Genomic DNA, 17427 nt, shown 5'->3' on the forward strand with positions numbered 1-17427 from the left:
TACTTCAAAACAGGCTTGAGAAACACCGACGTAAGGGATGACAAAAAAATTGTCTATTTATTAAAAGGAAAGGCACCCATAATGCTTTAATTAACTTCTTCTACGAGAACAATTTTTGAAAATGTGTAACAGATACTGGAAAACTGCCTGGAAGAGTCAGCTGAATGAAGACCTTTGCACTGCTCCCCTCCAGTTAATCTTTTACTGATTAACAGTCTGACCCTCCAGTAGTGGCTTGCAGCGTATAAAAGGAGAGCATAGCTCTCTGTTCTTTTTTTTTTTTTTCCGCAGTTGCCGTTTGCCGCTGAAAATGGCAAAGGGTTTCTACATCAGTAAGGTTGTGGCCATTGTGGGCATCTTATTCTCTGTGGCAGCAGTGGCCACTATTATAGCTTTAGCAGTTGTGTATGATCAGGAAAAGAGTAAAAATGATAATTATATTCCTCCTGCTGTGACAACATCTGCAACTGCACCTGCAACTGCTCCTGCATCTGCACCTGCAACTGCTCCTGCATCTGCACCTGCAATGACCACACCACAGCCAAATGAATTGTGGCATAAATACAGGCTCCCAGGCTCCCTGATCCCTGAACATTATGATGTAGAGCTGCAGCCCAATCTGACGAAGAACTCACAAGGCCTCTACATTTTCAACGGCAACAGCACCGTCACCATCAAATGTGTGAACTCAACAAACCTCATCCTGATTCACAGCAACAAACTGAACTATACCGAGAAGGACGGTCATCCCATTTCCCTGGGAGGAGTGGATGGTTCCAGCCCGCCCGCCATAGAGAAATCCTGGCTTGAGGTTCCAACCCAGTATTTGGTGGCCCAACTGCGCGGCAACCTGGAGGCGGGCAAAAAATACACGATTTCGAGTGAATTCTCCGGGGAGCTGGCGGATGACCTGGCTGGGTTTTACAGGAGCGAGTACAAGGAGGGCAGTGAAACAAGGTAAGATGACAGTGTTAAAAAAAACAAAACCCCCCCCCGAGACGTTTCTAGTCTTGCACGTGTCTTACTAGAGATCAGGACTGGTGCAAGCATATTTGGTGCTCTGGGCAAACCTTTAGTTATTCATCCTCTCCTCCCCCAACTTAACCTCTGGCGGCAGTGGCTCCAGCGCAGCACCCCCTTCTTCGATGGTTTTGGCTATAGTACAGCACCCCTCTAGGCATTTTATTTAGCAGATTTATAATCTGCTGCCGCCACATTATGCTGCTATCTGTGGAGCGTGTAGAGAGCTCATTAAGAGATATTTGAATAAGGCACGCGCAGTGCTAGTTCTAGGTTTATTCAGACCCGGCCTCTTTCTTACATCGCACTAGTTAAATCATCGCTAGCGTTAGTATTTTGTTTATTACTTTTACCCCCCACCTCCCTCTTCTTTAGGGCCTGATCGGCTCATGTTTGGTGTTGGAGCCGCCCATGTGGCGAAAGATGAAGAACTGGAGGATCTTGTTTTTGATTCTGTAAAACAGATCTTCCAGGCTGTGGGAACCTGTGCAAAACATTTACCGCTGTGCAAAATAAAGCACGGACAATGAAATCAGTAATAATTTGTAAGTAGAATAGGCATCAGTCACAGTAGTTTCTTAGTACCCTGCCAGCTTTCACCTTACCAACATAGAATTTATTTCATTTTAATCTGAGGTTTCTACTTTGCCTTTCCGAAGCAGATTACGATGAGGATAGGCTTAGACATTACACAGAAGTAACTAAGTAAGTTACATAGTCTGGTTTCTATCAGGGTTGAAGGTTACATCACTTATGCAGTTTATATCAGAACTAGTAATAGATCAGGTGGGTTTGATCTGTGGAGCGGCATTTTCAGTCTGAGCTGTCAAATGCAATTTAAAAGCCTACAGATGTAGAGAAGGTCTTTGGTTTACGTATTTTGTGGCGAATCATTCATAAATTTGAAAAAAACAAAAAAAGACCCTCCTTTTTACACAGCAGCCAAGTTATCAGCTAGAAAATGACTAATTTCTTTTTATTTATACCCAAGGTTATTTATTCTTCCATAAATAAAGGAAATCTTTACTTCTGCAGACAAACACTGTAAATTCTGAAATGCAAAAGGATTAGAAACACACTCAACAACATGTCAGACCCTAATGCACCCTCGGAAACCCAAAAAATTGTGGTTAAGCCTAAGTTGAGGCCACTTTAAAGTTAACTTTCAGAGTCGAAGTCTGAGATTACAAACATGGCAATAGTACAAGGCCCTAATTACAGCAAAATTGGAAAAATTGACGAACACACACGACAATAGACATTGGGTCTGGCTGCCTACCCTTGCATGCGCAAAGCCACCACAAAAAACCCCCCAAAATCCCACCCCCTCCTGAACGTCCCCACAGTCCTCAGCCTTCCAATCTCTCACCCTATGCGTAGGCTCTGAAGAATCTTCATGGTCAGCATTCCTGACCCGCAAATGTGATTGTACAAACTGATGCCAGCTGACTCGAGACCACCGTCGTTATTATTGCCGTACAACAAAATGGTGCCGGCTGAGGCAATTGTGAGGAAATTCCGCATAATGATGCCGGCCTCGGGTTGACCAGCACCAGCAGGGCAGGAGCATCTGGGGAGTCTGAGAAACCTAAGGATTGGTAGGGCAGGCCAGTGGCTATACGGGTAGGGTCTGTTAGGAGTGCTTTAAAAAAATGAAATGAAAATAAATGTAATTTTGTTTGTATTTTTGTTTTTCATTTTTTAAAGCAAAATGAAACAAAAGAAAATATTGTGAACATTTTCTGTCTAATTTCCAGTGAAAGCGTATCTTTACTTTTTATCGCTTCTTCCCAATCCACAGCACCTCAGAGGCTTAAGGAAGGCCTCTGGTTTGGGGAATTACCCTGACATCCTCCAAGATGATGCAAAGAAATGATTCGGTTCAGATGTGATGGTCTTATCATCTTTGATAATCTCTTAATCTCTTGATCCATCCAGTGGACCGAGTGTCTTCCTTGCTGGTCTCTTACTTTTGATATACTGGAAAAATATTTTATTATTATTAGGAGTGTGCAGAGAAAACCATTTTATTTCGTTTTCTAAATTTCTTTCGTCTCCGTCATTTTGTTTTGCTTCTGTTGCAGTCAATGAACACTTACCTCTTCTGTGCTCACTGCCTATAATAGAAACACAAAGATACCTGCCTACCCAACATGATTCCCTGCCCCTTTCTTCATGGCCCCCCCCCCCCCAAGCCCACTATTTATCTTTTGCCACTGAAGCTTGATCCACGGCTGCTGATCTTCCACTATCCATTCCCCTTCTGTCTCTCTTGCCCACTGTCGTGGCTGTTGTGGACATCTCTCCTCCACTTCAGCTGCTGGTGGGATGGGCTTTGCTAGTGGTACAGGCCATTTTCCCTCTTCTTCTGCAATATTTTTGTTTTGTTATGTTTGTGCTCTTTTTCTTTAATTTATTTGTTTGGTTTTAAAATCCATAAGAACATAAGAAAATGCCATACTGGGTCAGACCAAGGGTCCATCAAGCCCAGCATCCTGTTTCCAACAGTGGCCAATCCAGGCCATAAGAACCTGGCAAGTACCCCCCATCTCCTGATTTTAGTGTACACTATTTGCAAATAGCATGCAGTAAATGCATCTAGTGTGTGCAGTTTGCTAATAGTGTGCACTACGCGAGCTTAACGTGTTCCTCCTACCCCTCCCCCTGCCACTGATTAAACTTGCCACCCTGAGGTTGCCTCTCATTCCCTCACCTCCCATGAACTCCACCCTATGCTGCTTACCCAATTCAAAGGACAGAAGTGATCCCCAGTCTCTCCTACCCTGCTCTGTGCCAGCTGACCCCAGGCGAGGAAACAGAGACTGAATCAGGAAAGCTTAGGCGGTCTGAGGGGGCGGGGGAATGAGGAGCAACACCGGAAACAGGGAACTTTATAAAAGTTTGAGTGTTTGGGTGATGGGGGTTATTCAGTGCAGGGCAGGAGTGCATTCATTTTGTTGTAGTTTAGGAAAAAATGACATTGCATTCTTTTTGTGTTTGTGCATGGTTTTAATTCCAGATGCATTAGCGTACTATTTGCTTACTACATCGTCTACATTAATAAACTGTGTGCTGAATTTCAGCACCCAGTCTTAATGCAGGGCTTATTCCATTGGCCCCCTAATTTCTTATGCTTGCTTTATTTATTTATTTATTTATTTATTTATTTATTTAAAATCTTTTCTATACCGTCGTTTAGTAAAGCACCATCACAACGGTTTACAATGAGGCACGTAAATATATATTTGGTGAAATTCTTACTAACAATGTGCCATAATATTTATCGGTAACAAGTATTCATAATATAAGGTAAATGTTATGTGATCTGGATCTTGTCCTTTTTAATGGTAAATAGGAAAAAAAACAACCCATACAATCATTGCACTTTGTACTTTGTTCATTTAAACAAAACTAGATGCAATTAAATTAAAACATTTTCTGCACATGTTAACATCAGGAGCACTGCAGTGGGAAACAGGTAGAGGAAAAGCTTGTAAATAGTTAAACTGGTGACAGTTTAAATTATTTCATCACCAGAAGAAATATCCTCAGTAATCTCAAAGCCTTGTCAGCCTTATAAAGAGATCATCGCTACTTGATGGTTTCCTTTCAATGAGTTTTAAGCTTCCATACTGACTACCTTCCAGGGGCCCATTCATGCAATGAACTGGATCGTGTAAAAGCTGGTGATGATGCCTGGGTTTCAGGGAGCTTTGATTCGTCTGTGCTTGATTCTTGGAAGCCAATATTCAAGTGAACAAGTACAGCTGGATAAGTTTTTCCAGGACAGTCAAACAGCTTTCTGTACTTGTCTGGAAGACTCAAGCCAGACAAACTGCTGGATATTGGCAGTTATCTGGCTAAGGTAGCTGGGTAAGTGGCTCTGCCCCGGAAAGTCCTTGTAACTGGCTAACTCTTTAGCCAGATAAGTAGCCTCTGGCGTGCCGGAATATTAAAATAGAGCCACTTATCTGGCTAAGTCCAAATTTAACCTGCTAAGTAGTGCTGAATATCAGCCTCTTCATGCTCAGTGGCCCTCCACTTGACACGAGGTTTCACTTCCCGTATAATCTAAACTTTTCACATCTAAACATCCTTATTTTCTGCAAATAATAAAAAATAAAAGCATGATCACTGTCGCAGTGCCAGTTACCTCTGGTCTGCTCTGGTCTTTGGGTTCTTTGCTTCCTGTGGCCTTAACTCGCACTTCTTTTGTCATCCACTAATTCCATTGGTAAATGAGGAGGAAGAGCCTGACTCAGCAAAAAGTGAAAGTATAGGAGCATTTTCCAATATGGATCAATCTGTGATGATCACTGGATGACACAACACATTTCTTTTCCCAAATGGACTACTAGCTCCCCATGGAATGGTTTTACCTTGTTGCATGGTCAGTTGTTCTCTGAAAAATGTCTTATTTTCAATAAAAAGTAATTCTTTAAAATCTGTGGCCAAAGTCCCAGCTCGTCATTCATCAGTGTCTTTTTTCATTTCCATGGGAACTTGATCTCGGAGTCACGGTTTGTCTCACATCCTAAGAAGGGCGCTATGTTGATCCCAAAGCTAACTTGCTACAGCATCTAGGGATTATTTTGTCATTGGCCCAATAAATGGCATCACAACCTACAAAAATAAAAATCAATTTTTACTGCACAAAAGTCATTTTTTCTTTTATTTTTCTATTCAGTATAGTAGAAAGTAAAGATGAACCCTTCAAGATTTCCTCACAGTTGCTCTAAATATTTGGCACAAGCTAATGACATCTCATTCAAAAAGACGTATTCATTCACTAGGAGAAAATACTAACCTTTTATTATAAGTGCAAATCATGCATACAAAATTGGTAGATCTGCACAGACCCAGAATTTAACTGCAGTAACTAAAAATATCAGATTGGGCTCAGCTAGAATGCCCATGAATGGCCTGAATTAACATGATTTCTCATTTGATTTCAGGGTCGTTGCCACTACACAGATGCAGGCAGCTGATGCAAGGAAGGCATTCCCGTGTTTCGATGAGCCAGCTATGAAAGCCACCTTCAATATCACTCTGCTGTATGAAAAAAAATATGTGGCACTGTCAAATATGCCAAACATAAGTAAGCTATCACTTTTTTTTATTTTTTTCATATATTTATTTATTAAAAATGGTTTTGTTCTCCAAGAACCTAATGCTAAATTTGGGGGGATTGTTGTCCCAAAAGTTAGGTATTTACAACTTTGGGGAATTTTGAATGCAGTTCAATTTGCATCTGCATTCAGTAGAAAGATCTTACCCTTTGAGAGTTTTCTCCTTGGGAAAGGTAATTAATAGAGGATTGATCTCCAAAATTTATCAGATTCTGCATAAAGAAGCTGACCCAATAGCGAGATATAAGGATCTTTGAATCAAAGATTTAGGGAGGAAGATTGATAAGAAGGAATGGGAGCACATAGTATGGAGAGTCAGTCGGGGGAACTCTGGATGGATGCTTGCTAGTTGCTAAGGAGAATGGCTACAGACTTTTTTATCATTGGTATTTAACGCCAATGCAGTTGCACAGAATAAAATTGAATGACTCAGACAGGTGCTGGAGGAACTGTGGGGAAGTGGATCTTTTTTTCATATGGGGTGGACTTGCCTCTTGATCTCGGTATTTTGGAAGGAAGTTCTATCATGGATTCGAGAGGCAAGGGGGATACGAATACCATTTGATCCGGGAATAATATTACTAGGTCTTCCATTACCAGGTATTCATTCTTCTCATTGGGGACATCCCTTTAGAGATACATCTGATTGTTGCAATGAGGTGTACTGTATATACATTTTGGAAGTTGCCAGTTAACCTTCTTTTGAAGGGTGGATCTAAGTATGTTGGACTGTTTTTTTCCTATAGAATTAATTACATACCTTGTGCGTGATGCATACTACAATGTGCCTATAATTTGGGATTCATTGTTGAAACTTGCTGCTAAAGAAGTAGGATCTGTTTCCACTGTATACAATGTTATGCAGAGAAGCCTTCATAGTGGTGAGGGATTGTGATATTATAATGTTATGTATATTCTGCCTTTCTTTGCTGAACAAAGTAATTCATATTTTGGGTGGGATGTTTTCATTCCTGTTTAACCTGTTATTGTATTGTGTTTCATTATTATTTATTTATTTATTTATTTATTTTTTATTTTTATATACCGAGGTTCTTGTATCAGATACAAATCACTCCGGTTTACATAAAACAGTGAGATGCCCAAAAGGAAGGGGCTTTACATATAACTATAACTATAAGACAACGGGCTTTACATATAACTATAAAACAACGTACAACTTGAACATGGTATAGAGATAGTTACAAGATAAGGAAAAACTTTTGATATCAATATCATATTATAGTGATAAATAATGATGGGTATGATAGTTTTGAAAATAAACTAAAATAAATAAAGCCTGTTTATTACAATAAAGCCTGTTTGAAACTCAAAAAACAAATGTTTTTGTTCAGGATAAAAGCACATTGGAATAAAAGAAAAAAAATGCTCTTCTTAAAATACCGCTAAATCTTTAGAAGAGAATATGGCCCGTTCAGTCTGCCTAATTTATGTGAAGGATCCCCTCAAAAGGAATCCTTTAACAGAGCAGTGACCAGAGAATTGGCTCGGCCTAGTGGTGCCCTCTGGGTGTGCCGTGTTAAAATGGAGCATTCTGCATCGAACTGCTTTTTGGTAAGGGTCTAAGCCATTAGCCAAGGATGGTCTTTGCTTGACCATTTGGCTGAGATTAAGAACACTATGGGAGGTTATTGCCCTACCACCTGACACCATTGGAGGAGGTGATAATGCTACAACCAAAGCAAGAGAATTAAACCTCCTTTAAAAAAAAAAAAAAAAAAAAAAGGTCTATACTGTGTGCAGTAAAATGTAAGCTTAAAATAAAAAAGTTCTGCTTTGTGATTTCTTCAGGTTTCAATGGTCCTAGCTGTCCCCTGACCCCCTCTGGTGAGCCTATCAGGGAGCACTGATAATCCCAGCTGGTGCTATATTGCCACTAAAGAGGGAACAAAGCATTGCGGGAGAAATTTAGGGAATTATCCGCGTGCTTGCAAGCACTTTTAGCACACATGCTCAATGATAATTGTCAAACAGAAAGCACATGGGTATTTTCTTAGAGAATTAGTGTAAATTGGCCACTCCTTTTGTGAGCAGGTGAGAAGAGCGCCACCTCTATGCGCTATTTTCCTCCCCCGACCTGGGCAGGCCTCTGGGAGAAGGCTATAGAAACTCACTCAATACTTTCAGGCTGGCAGAGGGTGGAGGCTTTCAATCTGGCCCACTTTACCCCAGTAAATTGTCCTCCCCCTGTTCAAACACGAACCCCCATTAGAGACAGTGCTACCTAAGTCTCACTCAGTCTAGAAAGTTCTAGATACTCATTTATTCACCTGTCCAAAATGATTGTAGATCATTCAAGCACTAAATTATCACAGACCATACGCATCTAAATTGTGAACCTCAGGTGCAATGACGTACCGGTACTTTTCACATTGTTCATGAAACCTACAGTATGTGAAAGAGAGATGTCAACTGTAAAGAGAGAGCGGCGTGCTGGTGTAGGAAGTGGAGCAGTGAGAGTAAAAGGATTTTCATTGTGATTTAAAGTCAGCCTGAAGGTGAATAGAGAACACAATAGAACAAAACTCTAACAGGGATAAAAGTGTGCAGGATTTCAGTTTTACCCGGTATTTTCCAGCTCATTCAAGAACCAATCACAACACTGAGCTAGACATCAAACACAGGTCCCTCCACATAGCAGTGCAACTGAGCCGTCGGACCCAGGCCAGGAATGTAGTATCACAAATTCAGAATATATTTATGCTGAAAGAAATGTTCATGTTTTAGGCTCCACTAATGAAGACATAGGCGGAGAACCATGGGTTAGAACTACATTTGCGGAAACTCCCAAGATGTCCACCTACCTCCTGGCGTTCATAGTCTCTGACTTTGTCAGTGAGAAGGGTTCTAGCAACACAACAGAGGTGAGCTGCGATTTTGTAAGTTCCCATGGAGATGGCCCATGAAAGTTATAAGAACAGCGCATTAGAGATTGTCCCATGTTCTTTGCTTTTAGATCCAAATCTGGGCCCGTAAGAAAGCCATCGAGGAAGGCCAAGGAACATATGCCAAAAATGTAACAGGAAAAATTCTAGATTATTTTGCGACGTATTACGATGTCCCCTATCCTCTGCCGAAGTCAGGTAAGAGACTCTCTGGTGAAAGCCGGCTAATGGACATTCTGGGGGTATAGTTCTTATTTTACATACAAGGCCGGATATATACCGGTGAAAGCTGCCTGTGATAAAGGGAAGGAAATGAACAAACAGGTTAACGTAGACAAGGTTCTCCTATTTGCTTGGTTAGCAGGGTGACGCCTTTAGCTCAATCGTAGAGTCTCTGGGGTTTGGAATTCAAAAGCTGCAGGTTTAAATCCTGAGGCGCTGGGGTTGGAAAACAGACATTGGCCCCACAGAGAGCTTTAGTGGGTGTGGAACTGTCAGAACGCTCTTGGTCTCACGCATAACATTTTTTCTAGTTACAACTGTAAAAAAAAAAAAAAAAGAAAAAATTCCTGATGGCATTCTACCTCCATTGTATTTTACAGAACCTAAATCAGACATCACTTCAGGGCCGACCAAGTAGTTGAGGCTGTAGTGCTGTGCACTCCTGGTTCAGATTCCCCATCCATCGGGGACAGGCAGAGGTTGTGCACTCAGCCCCACCCTGGGAAGGAGGGAAGGTGGCTGCTGCTATCACAGTGGTCTCTGAGACCTGGTGCTTTGGGTGCACCTTGAAGGTTTCCCCTGCACAAGACATATGGCTTCTGTCACCCTCTGACGCCAGGCCTTGATTTACAGCAGCAACAGTCACAAAGCTTTGAAAACATACCATAGACCACTTAGTAAATATTGTAGAATATACAACACTGTGTCAGAAATATGTTAACGAGGGCTGTGTTTCTTCAGATCAAATAGCCCTGCCTGATTTTAATGCAGGCGCCATGGAGAACTGGGGGCTGGTCACTTACAGGGAGACGGCCCTGTTGTATGATGAAAAAGAATCATCCATTGGCAATAAAGAGAGAGTGCTTACCGTGATAGCCCATGAGCTGGCACATCAGGTACTGAGCAAGACAACCAGCACAACTCTTTTCCATAGGCTCTGGGCTTTTTCCAGTAGTTTATTTTATTTTCCATTATGCTTTTCTTCTTTTGTTTTTAACCATAACAAGAATACTTATATAGCGCCAAGTGTGTACGTAGTGTTGTACAAGATATTTCATGTGCCATCACTCATGGCATGAACGCAGAGCATTCTGTTATTTGCGCATGGCGGATTCTGCACTGCAGGGGACTCTTCTTAAGGTCTCATTGTTGAGGCAAGAGCACCAATGGTCGGTCCCCTTGTGTGTCTGTGTGTCTATCCATCCATATGCGTGCTCCAGTGTCAAAATGACACCCGATGATGTTGAAAATCGGTATGGTGCTTTCCTACTAAATGTTGGGGGAGAGGGGGAGGGAAATCCCGAGTTTGGTTCAGATTGGTCCATTTCATAAACCAACTGAACGCCAACTGCGCCTCCAAGCCACGCAATGCGTAACTCTTTCCAACCTGTTTCTTCTTTCTGCCCAGTGGTTTGGAAACCTTGTGACTCTGAAGTGGTGGAATGACCTCTGGCTGAACGAAGGCTTTGCCTCGTACGTGGAATACCTGGGAGCTCACGCGGTTGAGGAGAAATGGAACATCGTAAGTTGTGAGAAAAGCTTGTGGGGGCACCACGCCTCCGTCCGTCTTCTCTCGAACACACCCTGCTAGCAGATATTCCAAGAGCCGTATTTCATATTTTTAAAAGTTGTGGAAACTTTTCGAAAGAAAAGCTGGCAGTGGAGAAGAGTTTATATTATCAATAAAGCATTGTACAATATTAAAATAAAACAAAAGAAGGGTAGGAAAGTAGATGAATCCTTCAGTTCGTTTAAAAAAACCCAAATATTGTATGTTCCAGTTGAGGATACGAATGTTGTCTTACATTGTGCCGCAGCCCTGGCAAACTAAAAATCTACCACCCCTCCCCGTTCTCCGCAGTAGGATGGGTATGAGTGAGCGAGTAGGAGTGTGTCAGGTGGTGAAGGGGAAGGAGGTCGGGAGGGGTGGGGATGAAAAGCCGGCCAGTGACAAGAACATTAAACTTACGGTAATATGAAGGAATAATGGAGCTTCCTGCCATTGCATTACATTTATAATTAAGAAAATAGGGCATAATGGAAGCAGGGAAGAAAGTTTTCTAGCACGCCTTCAGGAAAATATACAAAAAAGTGCCATGTAAGCCTGAAATGTTTTCATCGGAGATAAGAAAACATAAAAAGTTAAAGGTAGAGTATCCCCAAGTAGGCATAAAGAGAAAGTTGGCTTGGTCTAAATTATTACTTTTGGTAAATTAAAAGTAGTAGATACCAATAGAGTTGAATATAGTTGCAAATTTTACAGTTCTTATGCCTCGCTGTGATTCTCTGAAGTTTCCCATTTCCTTCCATTTTTCTCTTTTTCCTGTAATTTACTTGTGTTACATTTTTTATGTTTTTATTACAGTTTCTGGAACGTTCATTTGATCAGACTCCAGGCTTTCGCTCCTTCCAGAAGCTGAATAGATTCTTTTTTTTGGCTTGGCAGTTTCTTCCTGCTCTTTTTTTTTTGTGCTTCTCACTCAATCAGAAGTAACCCTTTTCTTGGCTACAGTGTCATGAGCCTTCATTTGCCTCTGACTGTAGATTCCCTCCCCTCAATTTTATATCCCCGTCCCAACTCAGCTCAGCCATTGCAGCAGCTGTCTCTGGCCAGGGACCACAAGCTGACGTTCCCTTTAGAAACTGGTTAATGTGGAGCCCGGGTCTGGCCACTAGGTGGGGCCATTGAGACTCCATTCCCCCTAGGGGCTGTGAGCACTGCCTCCACCCTTAACCCTCCCTGGCCCAATGAGCAGAGTCCTGGCCCAGCAATCTAATCTAGGTCCTCTAGATAGCAATGCCTTGGAGCCATCAGATCAGTCCAACTGAATAGATAATTAGAGGAGTGAAGAGGGCCTGTTTTAATGCTAATGGCAATTTTATTTTAATATACTGATTTTCAAAACAACATCAAACCGATGCACAATAAAAAAATATATCCATACAATAATTTTAAAACAATCAAACACAGATTGACAAACTATCAAAAATCTGAAAGCAAGACAAAATATACACAAAATTTAAAAACATATCTCCTAAAATGTGCCCAATAGATTTCAGAAGCTTCCTAAATTTAAGATAAATCAAAAGGAAGGTTATTCCACATTAATGGTTATTCCACATTAATGGCGCCTGATATTGGAATGTTGTCTGCCTCATGCTTTCTAATCTTGTCTCACGAGGAGATGGAAGGGTAAGCAAGTCTAGTTGCAATGATCGGAGAGTCCTAGATGATCTATAGGGAACCAATAGGTTAGATAAATACTGTAGATAGGTAACTTGGCTTCTACGTACTGCTCTGTAAGTAAAACAAATTACTTTAAATGCAATTCTGCATTGTACCAGCAACCAGTGAAGTTCATACAATAATGGTGTCGCATGCTAACATTTTGATACATGAAAGATAACCCTAGCTGCTGTGTTTTGTAAAAGTTGCACCCTCCTCATAAAAACTTCTGTAATACCCAACAAATATAGGGCATTACAGTAATCAATGTCTGATAGTATAAAAATGAAGTGGTCAAAGTGGAAATATCAGCTTTCTCTAGAAAAAGCTTTAGCCTCCAAATCAATTGAAGTGAATAAAAAAAACAAACTCAAACTGGAGATCTGTTATGGATAAAGAACTATCCAAATACATCCCCAGTACTTTAACTATTTCTTCTACAGGAATATTTGTACCTGACATCTGAGGGTCTAATTTAGCATCCATAGGGCACCTTTTAACCAGATAGCTTCTGAACTTTGTGGGTTTACCTTCAGTTTTATGATTTCCTCCCCAACAAGCTATGTTATCCAAACATCGCCCCATAACAAGGAAGTTCCAGACTCATGCTACAAAGAAATTGGTCGACACGAACTTTTTGCAGTCTCCCTGCAGCAGCATCCTAGAGGCTCTGCATGCATCTCATTATTACTTCTCTGTATAACTGTGTACATTTTCTCTGCCGTGCAGAAAGATTTGATCGTGCTCAATGATGTCTATCGTGTCATGGAGGCAGATGCATTATCTTCATCCCACCCTCTCACATCGACGGAGGAGGAGGTGGACACGCCAGCAAAGATCAGCGAGCAGTTTGATTCTATTGCCTACAGCAAGGTAATCATTTTTCTCGCCCTCTTCTTCCTCTTTTTACTGGACTCTGTGTGGAATCAGATGTTACCCCCCTGCCGTGAAGATGAAACTGTAAGATGTCTTTACAGTCACATTCAATTGGTACCTGTACAGTCGCTATAGGACCTCATCGCATATCGTCACATATTTGCCCAGTTTGGCAGGGGAACACATCTTTGCTGCCCTCTGAGCCCAGCTGTGCCCTCTCTGCTCAGACCGCCTGAGATGTCCTGATCAGGATTATCCCTGCAGTGACAAGCGGGGCCAGTCCTGGTTTTCCACCCATTGCTTACATGGACATCCATTTCCTATGTCTGGAGAAATTGGAACCAGACCTGGCTCAGCCTTCCCCTACAGTACGGTTTCCAAACCCACCCCGATGACCAGTGTTCCCTCTAAGATGTGCGGGAGACCTGCCGACACCTTTCTTCCCAGCAGGAACCCCCTAGCCGTCCCCTGCTTTAAACCAGACAGGGACGCTCAGTCTGTGGAAGCTGCAGATCCCATAAAGTTTAAACTGTGGGACAGCTGAAGCGTGCTTGGTGGGCTTCTTGCGCAGCTTAGAGGGAACGTTGCTGGTGCCCCCACCTCACAGCCAGTTGGGTAGTCAGGAACTCCACAGTGAATATGCAAAAGATAAATGAGACCCAGAATATGCAAATTGTTCTTGTGCATATTCACTGTGGATATCCTGAACTCCCAGCAGGCTGTACGATCACCAGGACAGGTTTGGCAAGACCTGAGCTCTATGGTAACCCTACTAGGGTTGTGCTTGCAGCTCCAGGACTATATTTAGTCAAATATTATGAAGGCTTAGCCTAATGGTCTTTCCTCTAAGGGATCAAATCAATCTTTTTCTTCCTATGGGTTTTAGAATTAACAGAAAATTAGATTGAAAGGTCGGTTTGGAGGATCTGATTTGAAGAAAGCCAGCCCGGCTCTGTTCTGTTTTTTTTCCTAACTTTTGCTTCTGTTTTATGGAATGAGAGCTCCCATTGGCTGAATCACAAGAAAGTAAGATTCATGTTTCTTACTGGAACAGACTAATGCTTTTACAAACCACAAGCCATTAACTTTGCTTCTGAAAACAACGCGTTAGCCCTTCAACACTGCAGCTTCCAGTCCCTGCTATGCCAAAACAAATGGTTGATCTGTGGACTCTGTCCTCTTAAAGGTTTATCCTCATTAAATACTTCCTTGAATAATGGCAGAGGTCCAAAACCAGGCCCTAGGAGCCAACGTAACAACCAGTCTTCCAAGGGCTGAAAATCTTGAAGTATCAACACTAATAAAAGTCTCTTTTACAAACAGAGACCTTCCTGGCTGTCATTTTCTGACCCCTCTCTCTTTTTCTAAGCTTTGCAATACAACACGACTGTTCTACTGAGTCTAGACCCACTTACATTTCTGCCTTGGACAAATTATCTGAAATTTTGCAGTTGCTGTGACCAGAAACTGTTGACAAAGTAGAGCGAGGTGAGAAGAAATTCCAAAGCTGAATCTGAACAGGGTGAATTTCAACCTGGCTAAAATCTGATGGAGGATTTGGGGAAAGCCCCACTGAAGTTTCCATGGCAAATCCGCAGAAAATCTGAAAACTTTCACTTTGGATGTGAAAATTCCAAAATGGATCTTCAGGAAATCCAAATCAGAGCTCCTGAGTCAAAGAATTCTGAATGCAGCATAATTAACAATCACTTTGCTTTTCTGGTATTGCTTGCCTACATTAAAAATAAAGGTAATGACAAGTAGGCTACCAGTGATTTCTTTAGATTTTCATATCCATATTGGCACTTGGGGGCTCAGATTAAGACAAATATGGGAATGGTTTGCTTTGCTTTTCTACTTCTCTGGCTAAGTAAACGTAACTGTTTCTTTAGCTCCCAAAACTTCTGGAATTAATTGACAAATACATTCAGAAGCTATTTTTATTCTTTCTTCACTGAACATGTTACAGAAGCTAAACTCTGATTCAACTTTATATACTAGGACAGGCTTGACTCTTATCTTCCAAAGAACCACAGAAACAGAGAAATGATGGCAGAAAAGGATCAAATGGCCCATCCAGTCTGCCCAGCAAGCTTATGGTAACATCTGTTGCGCCATACAAGTCACCCCCTTACTTAGTTTCCCAAACCGTCAAAGTCAGTGCCCTTGTTGGTTGCTGTCTGAGTCCAATTCCCCGTTACCTCTTGCCATTGATGCAGAGAGCAGTGTTGGAGTTGCATCCAAAGTATCAGGCATGTTGGTTAAGGGTAGTAACTGCCACACCGGCAAGTTACCCCATGCTTGTTTTCTCCAGACCGTAAAATCCAATGTCCTTGTTGGTCGCTATCTAAATCTAATTCCCCTTTTCCTCTTTTCCCCCTGCCATAAAAGCAGAGAGCAATAATAGAGTTGCATCAACAGTACGAAGGCTTATTGGTTAATGGTAGTAGCCGCCACACCAGCAAGTTACCCCCATGTGCTCTTTTCTTCATATCCATCCTCTAGCCTTTAGGGATCCACAGTGTTTATCCCATGCCCGTTTGAAATCGTTCACTGTTTTTGTCTTCACCACTTCTTCTGGAAGAGCATTCCAGGCATCCACCACCCTCTCCATAAAGAAATATTTCCTGACATTGGTTCTGAGTCATCCTCCCTGGGGTTTCATTTCATGACCTATTGATTTCTTTCCAACAGAAAAGGCTTGACGATTGTGCATCATTAAAATCTTTCAGGTATCTGCAGGTCTGTATCATATCTCCCCTGCACCTCCTCTCTTCCAGGGTAAACATATTTAGGTCCTTCAACCTCTCCTCATAAGTCATTTGAGGGAGTCTTTGCTTTCTTCTTTGATCGCTTTGACTATTTGAACAACATTTCTACTGGCCGATGATCCTGGAAAGCTTTTAACTGAAGTATTTCCCTTGAAAAGAGTTCCCAAATTAGTGCCTCTGATGACTGAGTCACCCGGCACAATGAGCTTTTTCTTATGGAATTTCCTCGTGGTTTGGGTTTTTTGTTTCTTTTCAGACACCATTTCAATCTCCATTGCTAGAGCTTTTTCATTATCTAATACAGAGAAGGCATTTTGTACTTGTGTCACTTGAGAGAGTGTGTGTCTCCGCATCACAGGTCTTACTCTACCAGAGCCCATTGTAATCCATTTGTTCTTGGGTTCCTGTATGCTCTGTGTTAGTGGGGGTGGACATGTGGGATGCACGCATGTGAAGAATGGGTGTCTTTGGGTCACAGGTCTTATCCTACCTAAGCCCCCTGTAAACCCCTTTTTTCTGGGCTTTTGATTTTTCTGTGGTAATGAGGAAACGATTCCTGAATACTGTAAAGTGGGTGAGGATTTCTTGGTGGTTTCTGATACTTTCATTGCAGCTAATTCAGCTTTAACTTGAGCCACCTCCTTTTTCATGATGAGAGTTCTGAACAAATGGGACAAGTCCCAAGCTTCCAATGATTTGCTTCAAAATAAAGGTTCCACAATTGTTAGGTTGGATAGTCCTCATTTTGCTCAATTGATTTGATGGAGAACACCTAAGGAATTACCAAATTTCCAAATTATCTTGCTTTCAATTATGTATTCAGGCAGACAATATCGGAAAAACAAACCTAGGAGTGGATGGGTAGAAGAGTAGGGTGAGAGGAAACTAAACAGGTAACACTTGCTCGCAGCAATTCACCAGACTGTGTATCTGCTATTGAGTTTGAACAGCCCCTGCTCCAGACAAGCTGACTACCAAGAAAAATAGAGAGATTTCAGGGCTTGCACTACAGAAATACAGAAGAATATCACCCAGAAAGTAATCTAACCTAAGGCACTTATTAGAAAACAACTAACATAAAGCACTTATTAGGAAAAAAAATCAATTGGATATATATAGAACTTACCGTATGATGAAAGAGAGATAAGAATACCTGTCATAGTATCTTTGAACTGTTCCAGCTGTTATGAGCCCTGCTTGAATATGTCTATTGATAATATCAGTATAAAAAAGTGACGCTCTCTTAGCCTCAAGGAGACCCACAAATGTATAACTGGTGC

The 17427-nt window shown here is 41.7% G+C and overlaps 1 protein-coding gene across 1 annotated transcript in view; it reads left to right on the top strand.

Annotated features, from left to right (window-relative positions):
- The first annotated feature begins 282 nt into the window (after positions 1 to 282).
- LOC115074789 (aminopeptidase N-like) overlaps positions 283 to 17427 on the top strand; it is a 49288-nt gene continuing 32143 nt past the window's right edge. The window contains exons 1-7 of the mRNA XM_029574612.1: positions 283 to 957; positions 5976 to 6118; positions 8895 to 9031; positions 9124 to 9250; positions 10016 to 10170; positions 10683 to 10796; positions 13230 to 13373. Of these exons, the coding sequence (XP_029430472.1) occupies positions 311 to 957; positions 5976 to 6118; positions 8895 to 9031; positions 9124 to 9250; positions 10016 to 10170; positions 10683 to 10796; positions 13230 to 13373 (1467 nt within the window). The 5' untranslated portion in view covers positions 283 to 310. The remainder of the gene's footprint in view (positions 958 to 5975; positions 6119 to 8894; positions 9032 to 9123; positions 9251 to 10015; positions 10171 to 10682; positions 10797 to 13229; positions 13374 to 17427) is intronic.

This window comes from Rhinatrema bivittatum, chromosome 13 (genome assembly GCF_901001135.1).
Source record: "Rhinatrema bivittatum chromosome 13, aRhiBiv1.1, whole genome shotgun sequence".
Classification (NCBI taxonomy): domain Eukaryota; kingdom Metazoa; phylum Chordata; class Amphibia; order Gymnophiona; family Rhinatrematidae; genus Rhinatrema; species Rhinatrema bivittatum.